The sequence below is a fragment of the Giraffa tippelskirchi genome, chromosome 4 (genome assembly GCF_054371585.1).
Source record: "Giraffa tippelskirchi isolate mGirTip1 chromosome 4, T2T-mGirTip1v1.2.pri, whole genome shotgun sequence".
Taxonomy (NCBI): Eukaryota; Metazoa; Chordata; class Mammalia; order Artiodactyla; family Giraffidae; genus Giraffa; species Giraffa tippelskirchi.
Genome location: NC_137278.1, coordinates 137,838,129 through 137,859,424, shown reverse-complemented (window position 1 = coordinate 137,859,424; position 21,296 = coordinate 137,838,129). Strand labels below are relative to the sequence as shown.

General features: G+C 37.3%; 1 protein-coding gene across 1 annotated transcript in view; it reads right to left on the bottom strand.

The window, feature by feature from the left end:
* Positions 1-21,296, bottom strand: part of ADAMTS20 (ADAM metallopeptidase with thrombospondin type 1 motif 20) — a 195,783-nt gene that overhangs the window by 111,562 nt on the left and 62,925 nt on the right. The window contains exons 8-11 of the mRNA XM_081593614.1: positions 14,429-14,534; positions 11,403-11,549; positions 9,408-9,549; positions 6,896-7,000 (exon numbers count right to left, since the gene is read on the bottom strand). Of these exons, the coding sequence (XP_081449740.1) occupies positions 6,896-7,000; positions 9,408-9,549; positions 11,403-11,549; positions 14,429-14,534 (500 nt within the window). The remainder of the gene's footprint in view (positions 1-6,895; positions 7,001-9,407; positions 9,550-11,402; positions 11,550-14,428; positions 14,535-21,296) is intronic.

Genomic DNA, 21,296 nt, shown 5'->3' with positions numbered 1-21,296 from the left:
GACCAGTGCGTTCTCTTGGCAAAACTCTGTTAGCCTTTGCCCTGCTTCATTCTGTACTCCAAGGCCAAATTTGCCTGTTATGCCAGGTGTTTCCCGACTTCCTACTTTTGCATTCCAGTTCCCTATAATAAAAAGGACATCTATTTTGGGTGTTAGTTCTAAAAGATCTTGTACGTCTTCATAGAACCATTCAACTTCAGTTTCTTCAGCGTTACTGGTCAGGGCATAGACTTGGATTATCGTTGATATTGTCTTTCTAGGACTGGCTTATTTCACTTGGCAATATGTCCTCAAAGTTAATCCATGTTCCAGCATGTGTCAGAATTTCATTCCTCTGACAATTGAAAAATATTCCATTGTATGTATATATCACATTTTCTTTATCCATATATCTGCTGATGGACACAGGTTGCTTACACTTCTTGGCTATTGTGAATAATGCAATTCTTTTGGATATATACCCAGAAATTTTTGTGTTAGGTTACATGCTTCTATTTTTAATCTTTTTGAGGAACCACCATTTTGTTTTCCATAGAAACAATTGGCTTACACTTGGAATGTCTTTTTTCATTTCATTTTTACCATTTTTTACAATAGTATGTTTATAAATGACCAGATATATTTAAAAAATACTAGTCCTTTACGAGAGATAGTTTGCAAAGTACTCCACTGATTCTTTTTAAACAAACATATTCTGGTTTCTCCCACTTTAACAACAAACTTTTCTTAGATCCCATTTCCTTCACCAGTTATGGTCCTATTTTTCCTTGAAAGAGTTGTCTTTGTTCAAGGTCTAACTCTCTCCGTCTCTTCTCTCCCATTACCCGACTGTAGCCAGAGGCTTTCATATCCCACCTTCCACGAATCTGCTCTTGTGTACATCACCAACGGCCTCCAGGACACCATGACCAGTGGCTAGTTCTCAGTCTCTGCCTTCTTTGACTTGTATGACATAGTATGTGACATAGCTGATCATTCTTCTTCTTTGATACGCTTTTTCTTCTCTTGGTTTCCAGGACTCTACACACGCTTGGTTTTCTTTTCTCTTTAATAATTTCTCTTTTGCAGTTTCTTCTTCTTTCTAACCTCTTAATGTCTCTGGGCTCAGACCATGGTCCTTTAGTCATCTGTTTCATCAATCACTCCCAGTCCAGATCTCTTTCCTGAACTCCAAAGTCTATGGACAGCTGCTTCCTCATTTTCATTTCAATGTCTAATAGCCACTTCAAGGATAGCACATCCAAAGTTGAATCTGCCCCCTCAAAATCTGCTGAGTGGATCTCAGTTATCAGCCAAATATATAGTCATCCTACCTCTTTCTCCTCTAATATTCCATAGCTAATACATTAGCAAATGCTCTGCTGCTGCTAAGTCGCTTCAGTCGTGTCCGACCCTGTACGACCCCATAGACAGCAGCCCACCAGGCTCCTCTGTCCCTGGGATTCTCCAGGCAAGAACACTGGAGTGGGTTGCCATTTCCTTCTTGACTTTTAATCATCACCTGATTTGAGCCCCCAACGTCTATTTTACTTCAACAGCTCCCTGAGTACATCTCCTCCTTTTCTACTCTTGGCCCTTAGAGTTTAGCCTCAAAAGTTGTCAGAACAGCCATGATCCCTTTTTTAACTTAGTTAAAAAATTAAGTCAAATTAGGTGACTCTTCTGTCAAGTCTTTCAATTATCTCACTTTGAGTAACACAAAATTCTCATAACACCTGAAAGTTTTTCTAGTAATTCCCACACACATCTCTCTCTCTTCATTCCACTCCAGTCAAAATGTCTTCTTTGCTCTTCCCTGAACACCCTAGGAAAATTCCAGGTTTAGAAGTCTGGCTGTTCCCTTTGCCTGGAGCTCGACTCCCCTGTAATGTCTTCATAGCAAACTCCCTCACTTCCTTTAACTCAGCTCATTAGGCAACTTCCCATAATATCACCCTTGACCATCATATTTTAAATTACAATCTGCCCTCTCCTACCACACAACATCTAATCCCTTTTCTGATCTATTTCTCTTATTCATGGTGCCATTATATTGTTTGTAATACTGCAGTATCCATCTAGAATACAAGCTCCAGGACAGGGGCAGGGATCTTTCCTTTTTGTTCACTGAAATATTCTGAGCACCTAGAATAGTATCTGACATGTAGGAGGACCTTGACAAATTTTTGTTGACTGAATTAATCCTATAACCAAGATTATTAGCAGAAAAAAAAATGCTTTGTGCCCTCCATTAGAACAAATCATTTAATATGAGAAAGCCATATTAGAAGTGAACAGAAACAAAATCTCAAAATAGATCTCAAAATAGAATATACTGTGTGCATGTAAATTTTGTGGGCATCTTCCAGAAATGTTTAAATAATCCTTGCACATTCCCTTTTTATTTATTTATTTCTGAGGGATCAGAGCATGAAAAAGAATGTTATATTGTTCATTGTGTAGTAAAATTAACTCATTGCCAGATGGGTTCAGCATGTCTACATGCAAATAGATTTACTATGAAAAGCGTTTAACAGACATCACCCATGTAAGATAGTCACAAGATAAAAGAACTAAAGGAAAAATTATAGGATATTTGTTTAAACTTTCCTTGAATAACAGGACCTCTTAATACTGAATATGGCTAATGCATAGGGGCTCACTATTTTCAGTTAATTTTTTTAAAAGGGAATTTATACCTAGCATGATTTACATTTTATGCCAAATGTCACCTCTACTTTTAATCTACATGGGTTTTAAAGTAGGTCTCAGTATCTCACCATATTTACCTGGATTTCAAAAAATCCATGCTCTCCATACTGTCTCATTGGGGAAATAGCTAAGTGAGTTAATTAAAAAAATATGCTCAAAATTGATAATAATTAGGATAATAAAAGTCAAAATGAGAATTAAATTCTATTTTGCACCCCCTAGAATGGCTAAAATTTGTTAAGGCTAACAAAATAAAAAATTGGCAGGGAATGCAGAACAATTCAAACTTTCTTATATTGGTTGGTGAGTCTAAAACGGTTCACATACTTTGGAAAATAGTTTGGCACTTTCTTATGAAGTTAAACACACACCTACTCTATAACCTAACAATTTACTCAAGAGAAATACAAACACATGGCCACAAGAAGATTTATATAAGGATGCTCACAGTGGCTTTATGCATAAAAGCCCCAAACTTGAAATGACCCAAATATCTATCAGCAGAAGAATGGTAAACAAATTATGGCACAGCTGAATTAAACTGCAACATAAAGGAAGACATATTGATACACACATACACACCATGATATGAATAAAATTAAAAAACATCATGTTGAACAAAAGAAGCTTGACCCACTAGCTCCTAGCCAAGACAGAGTATACTAGATTGTTTCATTTACTTTAAAATAAAGAACAGACAGGAGATGGGGCAAAGATAGTAGACCCTGAGCTCACCTCCTCCTAAGGACACACAAAAATTACAACTATTTATAGAGCAACTATCAATGAGAGTGACCTGAAGGCCAGAAGAAAAGACTATAACTAAAGATATAAAGAAGGAACCACAGCAAGATGGGTAGGAGGAAACACAGTATAGGTAAGACCCACACCCCTGGGTAGGCAACCCACAATCGAAAGAATAATTAGAATTGCAGAGGTTCTCCCCAAGGTCCAAACCCCACAGCAGGCTCCCCAGCCTGGGAGTCCTACACCAGGAACACGAGCCTCACAGTGTTTGGCTTTGAATGCCAGCAAGGCTTACTTTCAGGAAAGTCAGGAAAACGTAGGAAAGAGAGACTCCGCTCTTAAAAGGCACACACACACACAAATATCACATGCTTCAAGACCCAGAGAAGAAGCAGAAATTTGAAAGAAGCCTGGGTCAGAGCCACTTGCTGATCTTGAAGAGCTTCCCAAAAAGAAAGAAAGCATCTGGGTCACCCTGGTAACGCAGAAGCTGGCAGAAGGCATTTTAGGGAGCTCATCCCACCACGAGGACACTGGTACTGGCAAGCACCCCTCTCACTCCTCCTGCTAGCTTATTAGCATCAGGACCTGGCCCCATTCACTAGCTTTCTGGCACACATCTTGGGTCACCCCATGCCAAGCAGTTACCTGGGAGGGAACACAGACCCATCTTCCAGCCAGCCAGTTGCCATAGAACCCACTGAGACCCCAGCCACTCCAAAAGCTGGTCTTGCCCACCAGAGGGCCCAGGACCCAGCCCCAACCACTAGTGGATCATCAGTAGCCCCAAGGTTCCAAGGGATTTGCAGCCAGCCATCAGAGAAGACTCCACCCAACAGGGGGCAGGTACCAGCCCTTGTAACCCCTGGGCTCCGGCCATACCACCTGCTGGTCCACACTGACTCTAGGACCAGCAGGGCCCTGAAGCCAGGAACCCAGACCAGACTCAGCCACCAGCAGACCAGCATCAGTCTTAGGGCTTCCTGGGCCTTAGCCTACCTACCAGGAAACTAACACCAGCTCCAGGACATCCCAGGTACACAGGGACCCCAGAACCCAGCTCCATTCACCATGGGCAACTACTAGCTTTGAGGCCAGATTCAGCCACTAGTGGGCAGGGACAAGTACCTGGACTCCCTGGACCCCACAGACACCATCCCTGGGAGCACCATGGCTCCATAGCCAGCTGTGTAAAGACTTGGCCCACCCATCAGGAGGCCAGCACAGTCTGGGACACCCTTGGCCATCAGCAGGCTGGCACTAGCTCTGGGACCTTTTGGGAACCTCAGCCAACTGCCCTGGAATCGAGGTCCAACCACCAGTGAGCCAGCACCAAGACCAAGCCTCCACTGACCGTGCAGCCAGCCACATCAGGACCCCATCAAACCTGCAAGTGGCCAGCAGTCTCTGCACAAGACAGGATCTGGCAACCAATAAGACCAAGAAGACTGAAATCATATCGAGCATCTTTTCTGACCATAGTCCTATGAAACCTGAAATCAACTACAAGAAAAATTTTGCAAAGAAAAAAATAAGACACAGTGTGAAAGCTAAACACTGTGCTACTAAACAACCAATAGGTCACTAAAGTAATAACAAAAAAAAAAATACCTGGAGACAAATGAAAACACAACAATCTAAAATCTATGTAATGAAAGCAAATGTAGTTCTATGAGGAACATTTGTAGCAACACAAGCCTACCGCAGGGAACAAGAAAAATTTCAAGTAAACCTTATACCCAAACCTTATACCTAAAGGAACTAGAATTAAAAGAACAAACAAAGCTCGGTGTTGGTAGAAGGAAAGAAATTATAAAGATCAGAAAGAGAAGAAATTAATAAAATAGATACAAAAAAAGAATAGAAAAGATAAACTAAGAGCTGATATTTGAAAAGATAAACAAAATTGATTACTTTGACCCATCAAGAAAATAAGAGAAGGCTAAAATCTGGTGGCTCAGTGGAAAAGAATCTGCCTGCAATGGAGGAGATATTGTTCAATCTCTGGGCCAGGAAGATCCCCTGAAGGAGGGCATGGCAACCCACTCCAGTATTCTTGCCTAGGAAACCCCATGGACAGAGGAGCCTGGCAGGCTGCAGTCAGTAGGGTCTCACAGAGTCGGACACGACTGAAGCGACTAAGCAACAGCAAATCAATGAGATCAAAAATGAAAAAGAAGTTACAATTGACACCACAGAAACACAAAGGATCCTAGGAGATTATGATGAACAATTACATGCCAATAAAATGGACAACCTGGAAGAAATGGATAAATTCCTAGAAATGTATAATTTTACCTGATTGAATCAGGAAGAAAATATAAAAATACCAGTGTATGAAGTTCACTAGTAATGAAATTGAATCAATAATTTTAAAAACTCCCAACTCTTGAAAGTCCAGAGCCAGATGGTTTCCCAAGTGAATTCTAACAAACATTTAGAGAAGAGTAACACCGATTTTTCTGAAAGTGTGAAAGTCGCTCAGTCATGTCTGACTCTTTGCGACTCCATGGACTATACAAGTCCGTGGAATTCTCCAGGCCAGAATACTGGAGTGGATAGCCTTTACCTTCCCCAGGGGATTTCCCAACCCAGGGATTGAACCCAGGTCTCTCGCATTGCAGGAAGACTCTTTTCCAGCTGAGCCACCAGGGAAGCCCCTTCTTCTTAAACTATTCCAAAAAATTATAGAGGAAAGAATGCTCTGGAATTCATTCTACAAAGCCAGCATCATCCTGATAATGAAACCAGACAAGGTATCACAAGAAGGAAAATTACAGACCAGTGTCACATAGATGCAAAAATCTTCAACAAAATATTAGCAAACTGAATTCAACAATACATTAAAAGGATCATATACTATGATTAAGTGGGATGTACTGTTCAATATCCACAAATCAATATATGTAGTAGATCACATTTCACTATCATGGTGAACCCAGTCACTTCACATCATGTTGGCAAATTTACATAAGTTTATCATTGATGCTAGAATGGAAAAGATGCAGTATGACTGATAATTTGTCTTAGAGACACAATGTATTTAAAAACACTAAAACCAATAAAGTTCTGAAGAAACCACTTAAAACTTTCATTTATATTTATCTGAATTTTTAGGAGAAATGTATACAATGGTAAATCCTTAAATTTGGGAGTATTTCAGATATTTGCTGAAATACTTATGGCTAGACACATTTTTAATAACAAGACTCGCATATGCTTAGAGTAAAAGTCCATGTAATTATGTAACTATAATATCCATCTGCTTTATCTCGAAAAAAGGATAAAATTTAAATTCTAATTCACTTGAAAACATACATCAAACAAATACAGCAAAAACATTAATTCAACTACCAGAAAAAAATATGACAGTGAACAATGAAGAGTGCTGAAATACAGAGCAATCACATCCTTGGATAATCTCTTGATACAAAACTCACCCTTCGAGAAAACCTACCATCCCAGGACCACAGTTTGTTCCATCTGCCAGTGGCATGTGTTGAGTGCGACAGCCCTTGTGAACTCCTTCTGCACTGGTACACCACAGACGCCTGCATTGTTTCTGCAGAGTAATAAAAGGAAAGCAAGCAATAGTAAAAATAACACTACAACCACCAGATCAATTCAGTATCATGCATTGATTTATAAATTGATCCTAGATACTTCCTGGTTTCATGGTCAGAGCTGGAAATAATCAGTAATAATCTTTTACTAGGGCTTCACTGGTGGCTCAGACGGTAAAGAATCTGGCTGCAATGTGGGAGACCTGGGTTCGATCCCTGGGTCAGAAAGATCCCCTGGAGAAGGGAATGGCTACCCACTCCAGTATTATTGCCTGGCAAATTCCATAGACAGAGGAACCTGGCAGGCTACAGTCCGTGGAATTGCAGAGTCAAACACGACTGAACAACTAACACAGATACACATAATAATCTTTACTAAGTCAGTCTTTGGTCATCAACTTTCCTCTAAGCACATAAAATGGCAACATTTAGTTTTCAAAAATTGGATTATCATCAAACACTGAACAATGGAAGAGATGACTTAGAGCGGAAGCATTCAAAATTACTGAGACACTTTCCTCTCTTTGCAAGACATTTTTCTAAAGGATTTTTTGCTGTTAAATGTTATTCACAAGGAGTTTCCAAAAGTCCCTTTTGATCCAACAGTGGAATGTATGAATAATGTGCATAGAAAAACTGTATAATGTATACTGGTTTCCTATTTTGTAAATATAATGCATACTTTCCATTTTTGAACAAAGGGTTCTGAAGTTTTCACAAGATATGAAAATCCACAGAGGCTCACAGGAGCTATGCCCAAGATAATCCCTTTCTTTCTTTGAATTGAAATTCAAAGTTCATTCAGTATCCAAGTCAGTAGGAAAAAAATGTATTTTTTTATAAAAAATAATTGAGGTAAATCTTCCCCTCTTCATAGTGGATACTTAAAGACATAAAATTTGTGATTTTTAAATTTAAGATTTTAGGAATAATATTCACTATATCCAGTATGCTTTGTATGTCCCTGTGCTTGCTGTTAAGTACCTTTCATTTATTCATACATCCATTCATTCATTCATACATCATTCATGTATTCACTCATTCAACATTCAGTAAACATTTATTTGTTTGGCTCCTATATTATATGGCAGATCTGAACTAAACACTAGGAATATATCTTTATTTAAATGAATGAACAAGGCAAGATTCCTGGTTCAATGATCTTCACAATCTAGTAGTATAGTAAGCAATTTGGTAAAGGTCTGCACAGGATTGAAGAAAATGAAATGAGTATTCTGCTTGGAAAAGTAAGTCATGGATTCATCAAAGTACTGACATTTATTAGAACTAAATCCTAAATTTACCCCCAAAAGAAGACAAAATCTTGGCTACAGACTCAATAAAAATGTCAACTCAACTTTTTCAGTGGAATTTTAAAGAATCTAACCTATGAAAAGGAGAAGGCAATGGCACCCCACTCCAGTACTCTTGCCTGGAAAATCCCATGGACAGAGGAGCCTAGTAGGCTACAGTCCATGGGGTCGCTAAGAGTCGGACACGACTAGCGACTTCACTTTCACGTTACCCTTTCATGCACTGGAGAAGGAAATGGCAACCCACTCCAGTATTCTTGCCTGGAGAATCCCAGGGACGGCGGAGCTTGGTGGGCTGCCGTCTATGGGGTCGCACAGAGTCAGACACGACTGAAGCGACTTAGCAGCAGCAGCAGCAACCTATGAAAAATCCTTGAAACAAATTATAAAGTAATGATTAAAGAAAACTAAACAATAGGCTCCAAATTTCATTCCTTTGGATTCAAATCTGTATAAAGTAAAATATAGTCTATGAAATTCTTGGGGTCTTTTAATACAATTCATTATCAAAGCACTTGTATTATCTCTTCCACCCACAAAACAACATCATTTGAAAATAACTATATGAATGCTTTTAATTTTCATTAACCTGTATGTGACTCTGTTTTCTGACTAAGGATATTTCATAAGATAATTTTTAAGTATCTAACAAAGTGAAAGTTAAAGTTAGTCACTCAGTTGTGACTAACAAAGAGTGACTCTTTACGACCTCGTAGACTATATTCCACCAGGCTCCTCTGTCCATTGGATTCTCCAGGCAAGAATACTGGAGTGGGTAGGCATTCCCTTCTCTTGGGGACCTTCCCAACACAGGGATCAAACCTGGGTCTCCCACACTGCAGGCAGATTCTTTACCATCTGAGCTACCAGGGAAGCCCATCTAAAACAGCACCTGGCATATAATAAGTATTCAATAAATTATAGTTTCCCTTTTTTAAAAACCTCTTTCTGACAAACATCAGATTTTTCTAATATTTAAAAATCAAGATCAATTCAGCACACTACCTGTCCAAGAGAATAAAGCACATTTTGAAATATATCTTAACTACAACTTTATGGTAGTTTTCAAACAAAAGAACATAATTTTCCTTACTAAATAGGGACACACTTGTGATCCAGGACCAAACATAAGTTCACATTGCTTGTTTACATCATACATTGATCCAGGAAGCTGTGAAGATAGATCATATATTCTTCCATTTGGTTTGTCAAGGAGGCATTCCCCATGACCAGTACTGCAACAATGACAGGGAACAAAATATTGTGAATACACATGGATGTATTTCAGTAGAAGATTCTTTACCACATTTTTCTGCAGCTCTGCACTTTCAAAGAGAACATCAGTATCTTTTCATAATTTAAAAACCAACTCACATCAAAGTCAATAAGAAAACCTCACAGTTTATAAAGGACTTATTTTATATGTTTGTTCTAATTTAATTCCCACAACTGCCTTAAAGGTAAAATTTTTTTAAAAGAATAATGAAAAATACACAAAAATTCATCAAATATAATGTTTAAAACATGCATTCCTATGTTGATCATACTACACTTTTGGTCTGCTTTGCTATCCAACAGGAATGCCCTATATCTAATGTCCAATCTGTCAAAATGTAAAAAGTAACATTTTCAGATCATCTGAGAAAGTTCATTTATAGTTGACAACAAAATAAAGGAATTTCAGAAAGTGCCAAGCTGTCTCTGTCTCAAAGAGATTTTCTTAGGAAAAGAATATAATACAGAGCAAAGAATGCCAGCTTTGGGACGTTGCATTTGGGTATCACCACTTTCCGAATTGCATGGTATGGACAAGCTAGTTAGTCTCCCTGAGTCTAAGACTTCTCAACTGCAAACTGAGAGTAGAAATGGCTGCCTTGCAAGTTGCTATTAAAGTGCATGATTTAGTATCTTTAAAGGAGTTTGCAAAATAGTAGATAGTGGCAAAAATGTGTATTTGCTACTCCTAGTTTGTCAAGTAATATATAGTATATAGAGAACTGTGAAAATGTTCAGCCATTCCAACTCAGTTAAAAGCAACCATTTGTTCAATTGAAATAATCAGAACAAATATTTTGGGGGGAATTTTTTACTGGCTAGAGGGCATATTAAATTTTGCCCCAAAAAATGAACATGTAACTTTTAAAATACCCATTGGCAAGAATCATATCACCCCCTTCCAAAAATAAGCATACCTACTGGTATTTTTAATCAGTGCTTCAGTCAGCAATTGAGTAAAGCTATATGCCACCATGTACAGATCAGCAACTATGTGTTGTGCTTTTAAATCAAGTTCCCGTGCAAGGATAAATAACCACTGCTAATAATAATTAAGGGATACATTTATAAATATATATTCCAAAAGATGGTTTCATTCATTCCCATAGTTCTCATAGAGATAGGTAAGTGAAACTGCATAAATTGGTGATTAGAATATGTAGTAGAAAAAAATCAAACAATATTGTGTTTATACCAAAAGATTACCTGGAAAGAGTTTGGCCTTGCCTTTAGAACAAGTTTCAATAACTAGGATAGAAACACCATTTGGATAAGTTGGGAAGCAGAGAAATGTAGGAGATGAAGAGGCAAGGCCAGAACAATCTGAATCTGAGCTAGCAATAGCCTCCAAAGGACAGGTAAACCCAGAGACTCCACATCTCTTTAGGGAACTATTTGGAATATTCATAATTTGACGTCAGCTATTCTCTGTCCTTCAAGGACACCTCAAAGTTGAGCCACTCAAACTCCTCTCAAAATATTACTTAGCAGCTTCTGAAGAAATTCTAATACACAAGGAAGCTTTGATTCCCATTAAGCATCCCCCTAAGAAGGAGTTTTTATCATAACAGGAACCCAAATTAAAAAAAAAAAAGATACCTCTGAATTAAATCCCCCACCAGAAAAATATAGTTAAGAATGAAATAATAAAACTCTTTGTCTTTAAACATCCATTTGTACAGTGGAAGCAAACTTAAATTTAAGCAATAAAAAACTCAACAGAGATTGAACTATTCTAAAAGTATACACATTTCAAACTTTATAATCTAATAAATGTTCAATTATGAAACTAAAGAAACACGAAATCACTCACTCTAGGAATTCAGTGATGTATTTCTGACTACATTTTGACCAGGTCCAAGGACTTGTGTGGTAATTTAAAGTTGGAGCCATGACATGATACTGATGTTTAATTCCAGTTTCCTTACATTTAAAACTATCATCATGTGGAACATTAAATCTAAAAATAAAATAAAACACTTAAAAAAGAATAATAAAATGTATACAACATTAGAAACAGATATCTTATTTTATAATATAATCTAAAATGTAGATCAATCTGATTATATCAGGATTTGTACTCTTGATCCCTGTTGGCCGCTTCCCCCGGCCCCCGGGCCCTGGCCCAGCCTAGGCCCAGAGAAACCTGTATGCAGGTCAGGAAGCAACAGTTAGAACTGGACATGGAACAACAGACTGGTTTCAAATAGGAAAAGGAGTATGTAAAGGCTGTATATTGTCACCCTGCTTATTTAACTTATATGCAGAGTACATCATGAGGAACGCTGGGCTGGAAGAAACACAAGCTAGAATCAAGATTGCCGGGAGAAATATCAATAACCTCAGATATGCGGATGACACCACCCTTATGGCAGAAAGTGAAGAAGAACTAAAGAGCCTCTTGATGAAGGTGAAAGGGGAGAGTGAAAAACTTGGCTTAAAGCTCAACATTCAGAAAACTAAGATCATGGCATCTGGTCCCATCACTTCATGGGAAATAGATGGGGAAACAGTGGAAACAGTGTCAGACTTTATTTTTTGGGGCTCCAAAATCACTGCTGATGGTGATTGCAGCCATGAAATTAAAAGACGCTTACTCCTTGGAAGGAAGGTTATGGCCAACCTAGATAGTATATTTAAAAGCAGCGACATTACTTTGCCAACAAAAGTCCGTCTAGTCAAGGCTATGGTTTTTCCAGTGGTCATGTATGGATGTGAGAGTTGGACGGTGAAGAAAGCTGAGCGCCGAAGAATTAATGCTTTTGAACTGTAGTGTTGGAGAAGACTCTTGAGAGTCCCTTGGACTGCAAGGAGATCCAATCAATCCATCCTAAAAGAGATCAATCCTGGGTGTTCATTGGAAGGTCTGATGTTGAAGCTGAAACTCCAATACTTTGGCCACCTCATGCGAAGGGTTGACTCATTGGAAAAGACCCTGATGCTGGGTAGGATTGGGGGCGGGAGGAGAAGGGGACGACAGAGGATGAGATGGTTGGATGGCATCACCGACTCGATGGACATGGATTTGAGTAGACTCCGGGAGTTGGTGATGGACAGAGAGGCCTGGCGTGCTGCAATTCATGGGGTCGCAAAGAGTTGGACACGACTGAGCGACTGAACTGAACTGAACTCTTGATCTCTTCATAAAGTACTGAAATGCTAGTGTTACCTTCATGTTTAGAAGTACATGATGTTTAAGAAATAGTAGATTGTAACTCTGATCAGTAGCACAGTCTGTTGCTTTGGTATGTCAGTTTCAACAATCAAACTATTTGGATTCTGGCTTACCTCATCACAATATCAACACAGCATTCACATAAAAACAATTATAATTTCCAACATGCATACCTGAGGCAATCTGTGTGGAAAGATTAGTAAAGGTTCTACCACAGTAACTTCCAGACTACTGACTATCACTACAAAATTAAAAAACAAAAAAACTTCTTTAATTCTTAATTCCATATCATGTTATGCTTTCCACCTATTTCACATGAAACAGCTTAACTGCTCTTTCTGGTTTATAATCATAAAGCGATGACTGATAGAACTGGAATAATAAAAATATTCCCAAATGGCAACCAAATCTTTACAAGGGCAATGACATTAAATGATCAGCTGGTCAGCAACAGATTCTACATATTTTTTGAGGACCCCAGTAAAAACTACGTTTAGAAGGAATATTGAAACCACTTGATTCAGTCCTTACCTGTCAAAATTTGTACTTAATATCAGTGTTTTAATTAAACTACTTACTGATATTCTAAACACACCTAAAGAGTTTCTCAGGAAGAAAATAAAAGGTAGTCTCTTTGCAAGAACACTGTACTAGTTAACACCCTTGGTAACCAGCATACACGGCCTTCAGGATGTTACTGCAATGCATGATATACCTTGGGCATGCTGCTGAACCTGCTCTACTTCAGCAAACAATGTAAAAATCTGAGTGTGCATTTGGTGGGTAGTCATGAGATATAACTATGCTACAGGGAACTGAAGAGGAACTAGTTTAACAAAAAATTATCTCTGCCTGAAATTATTCCAGTTGAATACTCTAAGGATGTCAAGGCATGACCAGGAAAAGACAATGGAGTTCAAGAAAAGCAGCTCCAGCTTCAATTCCTTATTAGCAAATCACCAAAAAATCAAAGAAGTACTGCGGGTACATTGGGAATCCTTTTTCAGAGGATGAATTTCTAGGGGTTTCTGACTTTCTATGGGAGCTTCACGCGTATCATGGGAAATCATGGCCTCCACATTCTTACAGCATAAAACCCCGGTAGAATTTTTAATAATACAGGAACAGATAGGAGAATTCCAAATGTTTACCAAAAAAAAAAAAAAAAAAAAAAACTATGGATCTGGGGGGAAAAGTTTTAAGAAAATATTTTAGTGATTAAGAAATTCCCACAGACCACATACTCTCTTGGGGCTCTGAGCAATAAGAGCAAGAAATGAATTGATACTACAAATATTTGGGGGAGTTCCCTAGAACCAGGGGACCCTACAGGCCCTCCCATAAGATGGTAGAGCACAGTACCTGGTCATGCATAGGATAACAAGGGATAGAGGCCAGTAGTGCTTGTCATATAATCCAATACAGTAAATGAAAGAAAAGAGTTCCAAAGTTCTAGTTCTTTGCTTAGTCTGTTGATCTGTGTAGCCTGTCTGACCTAACATGGATCACAAAAGAGCCAAAGTTAGCATTTCGGGGGTTAAAATTACACTACTAATACTTTGTAAAGATATAAAGATGCTAATTACTCAGTTAAAGACAGAATTGTAGACATTCATGCAATGCTATGTAGAAGGCCTACTACTCAGGTGACAGAAGGTACTTACACGTGCCCAAGCTCATGGGCTATGGTAAAGGCAGCACTGAGTCCATTTTCTTCACTAATCGAGCAGCTCCGTAAAGGATCACACAGGGTACCTAATTCTGCTAAACCTGAAAAATTTCATGTTTGTATTTCAACAAAGTGGGGAATAGCTGAATCATAAAGAAAGCACTAAAGCATTTATCATTTGGCATTACTACTTAGAAATAAACGCAGAGTTAACTGTTAATACTGCACAGATGTTTTATAAGGTAAAGAAAAAAAAAAAGAACAGAATGATTTATCTGTAACTGAAACCATATACTTTTACTGAAGAAAATAATCCAAAATACGGGATAAGCAAACAACTCTTTAAAAGACAGGAAAAGGAAAAGGCCACAGGAAGAATGAATTTAGGCCACATTAGTGTTAGTAGTAGGAAAGGTAATGAATGTCTAAATCAGTAAGAGTACTAATAAAGAAAATAGTCCAGAGCAATATAAATTATAAATTTTCTTTAATTTTTTAAAGCTTTGAAGCAGCATACACTTATTCAATTACCGTATGATAATTAAATGACTAAAAATATGTTAAATACTTAGAATAGTGCCTGGAGTTAATAGATATAAAATAAAGCATGATAATGACATAATCATTGGAAGCACTTGATTTTGTAACCATTTCAGCAGTGGAAAACGTATTCCACATCAAGATCTAGCCACTCATTTAAATAACTACTTGCAACTGGAATTGCTGCCGAAAGATGATGACAACATGAACTGGCTGGACACCAAATACAATAGTTACAACTGATATAGTCTTTTAATCTATGAAAAGAAATATAAAATAAATGCTCATTACAATATTCCATATTTCATCATCAAGTTAGCATTCCATTTTACTTTTTAACATAACACCATGGCTTTTACTATTGCTATCCTTCAACATTTGCTTACAAATCTATCTTCTCTCCTATGATGATTCCTTTGATTAAAAAAAAAAGATTTTCATATAACAATAGCCAGTTTCTTACTGTAAAATTTTTGCATTTATAAATTTCTTATTATAAAATAAACAGACATATTAGCTACTGTGTTTTAGGTCTTTCCTATTACATGTGCCTAAAAAAAGAAATAGAAGTTAACTCAAGAATCTAAAAATACTGGAAAAAAGTCAGACTAATGAGTTCACTCACCAATACATTCTTAACAAAAATGAAAGATGCCCTCTTTCTGACTCTGATGCCAAAAAGCCTTGCTTGGGCAAAGTCCCCCCCAAAAGAACTTTTCCTTAGTTAGACTCAAGACCAAAGCAAGAACGAAAACAAAAATGAAAGATATTCTTTCTTTAACAGTCCTCTGAGAAAGAATGAGAGAATTATTATTTTCTTTAAGATTTTAAAATTCACACTGTATGGGCAATTTTTAGTCAATTTCGTATTTCTCCTTTGTCAAAATAAGTTAAACTGTACACATTGCTTTACAAGAATATGTGCTGTTCCCTTGCCTTCACTAGTATTTTCAATTTGCCTAGTGGCTCAGTTCCAGTGTACTATTCATTTACAGTGCTGGGTATTTGAAATACAATATTGACTCCATTGAGTTTCCATGGTGCTCAGACCATAAAGAATCTGCCTGCAATGTAGGAGACACAGGTGAGATCCCTGGGTTGGGAAGATCCCCTGGAGAAGGGAATATACCCACTCCAGTATTCTTGCCTGGAGAATTCCATGGACAGAGAAGCCTGGCAGGCTATTGCCCATGGGGTAGCAAAGAGTCAGACATGACTGAGTGACTAACACTTTCAGTTTTCACTTTTTTCATTGACTCTATCACCACCCAAACTTTGCTTCCTGCTTAAAGATGGGTGGGACTTCCCTATAGCTCAGATGGTAAATAATCTGCCTGCAATGCAGGAGACCCAGGTTCAATTCCAAGGTCAGGAAGATCCCTTGGAGGAGGAAATGGCAACCCCTTCCAGCTTAAAGATGGATATATTTTAAGTTGAAAATATTAGTCACATGACATATCTGTAAAAGTTAGCATTGCATATGATTAAAGATCAAGCTCAAGCATATCCATTATATAAACAAGACTAACAAAAATCAAAGTGAATGTATAGCCTTATAGTACCAAGCAGTTGGCTGATAGTTTATGCCTAGATTCACTCATTCTGATTCAGGGCTCTCTAAAACTGGGAAAAGATATTAATAGAATAAACTAGCACAGCCCAAATTTGACACAGATTCCCTGTATTTGAAAGTGCAAGAAGCTGCACAGAGTCACCAATCCATCATCTTGAAGAATAACAACAATTTTTAACTTACTTTGTAAAACATGCCCATAGACTAAGACAACAATGCTTGCAAAAGGAGATATAAGCAGGAAACCTAGTAATTATTGCCAGTATCTTGTATTTGTTATTAAGAACTATTCTTAGTTTGTTATTTTTTCCACATATTTTAGACGGGAAACTAAAATACTAAAACTTGGGTTAATACAAGTTGTGTAGCCTTGGGCAAATTATTTATCCTCATTTATAAAATTGGAATAATAGGTCTTCATAGGTTTGTTGTAAAGATTAAATGAGTATAATCATGTTAAACCTTAATGTAGTGTTTGATACATAGGCACTCAAATATATCAGCCCATTATAATAACTGTTACTCTTGATTTAAAGGATAACAGGACTACTTTGATTTGCATAGTCTATGTTTCTATGCATAGACATCAGTATGATTTATGTGCACAGGAATGGCTGAAAACTGCAAAAAATGAATGGGGAGAGAATAACCCAAAATGTCTAGCATTAAATCATTTTTAAAAATAGAAAAATATAGCAAACATATTCATACTTAACTTTTAGCATAAATATGTGAAAACAAGGCAAAGATAATCTAAGAAATATAGAACATATATATCTGAGTACCAAGTCACTTCAGTTGTGTTCAACTCTTTGTGACCATGGACTATAGCCTGCCAGGCTCCTCTGTCCATGGGGTTCTCCAGACAAGAATACTGGAGCGGATTGCAGTACCTTCCTCCAGGGGATCTTCCTGACCCAGGGATCAACACGATTCTCTTACGTCTCCTGCATGGCAGGCGGGCTCTTTACTACAAGCACCACCTGGGAAGCCTAGATATATAGAATAATACATCTAGATATATAAATATATATAATTATATAGAATATATCTACAAAGTTAGAGAATATCTTACAAGGAGAAGAGAATGAGGTCTGTTGTAAAAATTAGAGTGGCAGGTGCCTACTTCCACATTAGTGGAAGATTAATTTCTAGACAGTCCTTCTACCAAAAAGAAACACATCCAGTAACAAAAACTACTTTTTAAATGAATACTGAGCTCATGATGTATGAGAACTATCAAAACCCTACACCTCCGAAACCTAACATATATTCTCTCCCTGCCCATCTCATACCTAATAATGCATGCATACATGCATATAAACAATTATATCATGTGAGTGAAAGTCACTCAGTCATGTCCAATTTTTTGTGACCCCATGGAATATACAGTCCATGGAATTCTCCAGTCCAGAATACTGGAGTGGGTAGCCTTTCCCTTCTCCACGGGATCTTCCCAACCCAGGGCTCAAACCCAGGTCTCCCGCACTGCAGGCGGATCCTTCACCAGTTGAGCCACAAGGTAAGCCCCATATGATTTATATCATGTGCTAAATCCTAAATGGCAAGCAAGGAATAGTAAGGATAGGAGTTACCCTGAGAGCAAATACTGATAAAAGCAATATGATGCAGAGACTAAGAGCTTGCTAGAGGAAGCTTCAAAGTAGAGGATCTGATTCTGAAGTCTCTGCCTTAAGTCAGGGACCTTGGTTATTAACACCCTTCAGATTACAGCAAAAACAACTGAAAATCTCTCTAGAGGAAAGAACACATTTTAAGCAGTCCACCACTAACTTTATGGATGATTTTTATATAAATATGAACTTACACTTAGAGATCATGAAACATACAAACAAGTAAACATACGAGAAAATTAGCAGACGCCACATATTTGGCTATCAAATGTTTTGAATATGAGAACTGTCAAAAATGGAATATAAAATTACTCCAAATAAAATGTTTCAGTAAATATGAAAGGCAACAATAAATATGAACAAATATAAAAAGAGTATAAACAAAATAAATAGGCAGATTTTGAATAACAACTAAGTAGAATATTTGAAATTGCAAAGCATGTTGAAATGGAAAATTTAGAGGATGAATAAAATACCAAATTAGATGCAGCCAAAGAAAAAAACAATAAAATGCACATTAGAGCTGCTGGAATAAAGCATGAAGATAAAAAGAAATAAAAGGATGGAAAACAATTATAATAAAGGTAAATGGACTAACTTTGGTAGTAACAAAGATTATTATGGATATAATTTTTAAAATCCAATTATATGATAGATTTATCTAAAGAAATGAGACTCTGAAAATTGAAACAAAAGATATATCTGGCAAATATTAAACAAGAAAAAGTTGGGCTAGTTATAGTATTGCTAGACATAATATTATAAAAATAAAATTATAATGACTATATTTTCTTTAAAAAGCATTATTAGAGATAAAAAGTCACTATATAACTGAAAACAGTTCAAATCAAACTTATATGTGCCTAATAAGTTAGCCCAAAAATAGATGAAACAAAGTATCTAAATACTGTAATTGAAGAAATTTTAATGTCAAATTAAAAATAAAGAGTAACAAAGATATATTCATGTTTCAGATTAATGTCCTAGTAAGCAAAAAAAATAGTAAATACGTAGTTGAACAGCATAAATTGATTTAACAGACATAGTTAAGAATACACATACTGTTTGAACATACACAAAACATTTTTTAATTGACCACATAATAGACCATACAGTTGAAGTCTAGCATGGAGGATTTTTGAGCATGACCTTGCTAGCATGCAAAATGACAGCAGTTATGCAGTAGTTTGAATATTCTTTGACATTGCCCTTCTTTGGGATTGGAATGACAACTGACCTTTCCCAGTCCTGTGGCCACTGCTGAGTTTTCCAATTTGCTGGCATATTTAGTGCAGCACTTTCACAGCATCATCTTTTAGGATTTGAAATAGCTCACCTGGAATTCCATCACCTCCATTAGCTTTGTTGCTAGTGATGCTTCCTAAGGTCCACTGGACTTTGCACTCCAGGATGTCTGGCTCAAGGTGAGTGATCACACCATTGTAGTTATCTGGATCATTAAGATCTTTTTTGTATAGTTCTTATGTGTATTCTTGCCACCTCTTAATATCTTCTGCTTCTGTTAGGTTCATACCATTTCTGTTCTTTATTGTGTCTGACTTTGCATTAAATGTTCCATTGGTATCTTTAATTTTCTTGAAGAGAACTCTAGTCTTTTCCATTCTATTGCTTTCCTCTTTTTTTTTTTTTTTTTTTTTGCATTATTCACTTAGGACTTTCTTATCCCTCCTTGCTATTCTCTGGAACTCTGTATTCAGATGGGTATATCTTTCCTTTTCTCCTTTGCCTCTCTTCTCTTCTTTACTCAGATATTTGTAAAGCCTTCTTAGACAACCATTCACCTTTTTGCATTTCTTTTCTTGGGGATGGTATTGATCACTGCCTTCTGTACAATGCTATGAACCTCTGTCCCTAGTTCTTCAGGCACTCTATCAGATCTAATCCCTTGAATCTTATTTGTTACTTCTACTATATAATTGAAAGGCATTTGATTTAGATCATACCTGAATAGCTTAGTGGTTTTCCCTACTTTCTTCAATTTAAGTCTGAATTTTGCAATAAGGAGTCCATGATCTGAGCCACAGTCAGCTTCTGGTCCTGTTTTTGCTGACTATATAGAGCTTTTCCATCTTATGTACACATAGAGAGAGCTTATATAGAAAACTTTCAGATGTACAAGCTGGATTTAGAAAAGGCAGAGGAACCAAAGATCAAATTGGCAACATCTGCTGGATCACAGAAAAAGCAAGAGAATTCCAGAAAAACATCTACTTCTGCTTTATTGAATACACTAAAGCCTTTGACTTTGTGTGGATCACAACAAACTGTGGAAAATTGTTAAAGAGGTGGAAATGAGACCACCTTACCTGTCTCTTGAGAAACCTGTATGCAGGTAAAGTAGAAACAGCTAGAACCAGATATGGAATAACAGACTGATTCAAAATTGAGAAAAGAGTACATCAAGGCTGTATATTTTCACCCTGATTATTTAACTTATATGCAGAGTACATCATGTGAAATGCCAGGCTGGATGAAGCACAAGCTGAAATCAAGATTGCTGGGAGAAATATCAATAACCTCAGATACACAGATGACACCACCCTTATGGCAGAAAGCAAAGAAGAAATAAAGAGCGTCTTGATGAAAGTGAAAGAGGAGAGTGAAAAAGCTGGCTTAAAACTCAACATTCAAAAAACTAAGAACATGGCATCCGGTCCCATCACTTTATGGCAAATAGATGGGGAAACAATGGAAACAGTGACAGACTTTATTCTCTTGGGCTCCAAAATCACTGGAGATGGTGACTGCAGCCTTGAAATTAAAAGATACTTGCTCCTTGAAAGAAAAGCTATGACAAACTTAGACAGCATATCAAAAACCAGAGACATTACTTTATTGACAAAGGCCCATCTAAACAAAGCTATGGTTTTTCCAGTAGTCATGTATGGATGTGAGAGTTGTACCATAAAGAAAGCTGAGCACTGAAGAATTGATGTTTTTGAACTGTGATGTTGGATAAGACTCTTGAGAGTCCCTTGGACTGCAAGGAGATCCAGCCAGTCCATCCTAAAGGAGATCAGCCCTGGATGTTCATTAGAAGGACTGATGCTGAAGCTGAAGTTCCAATACTTTGGCCACCTGATGCGAAGAGCCAA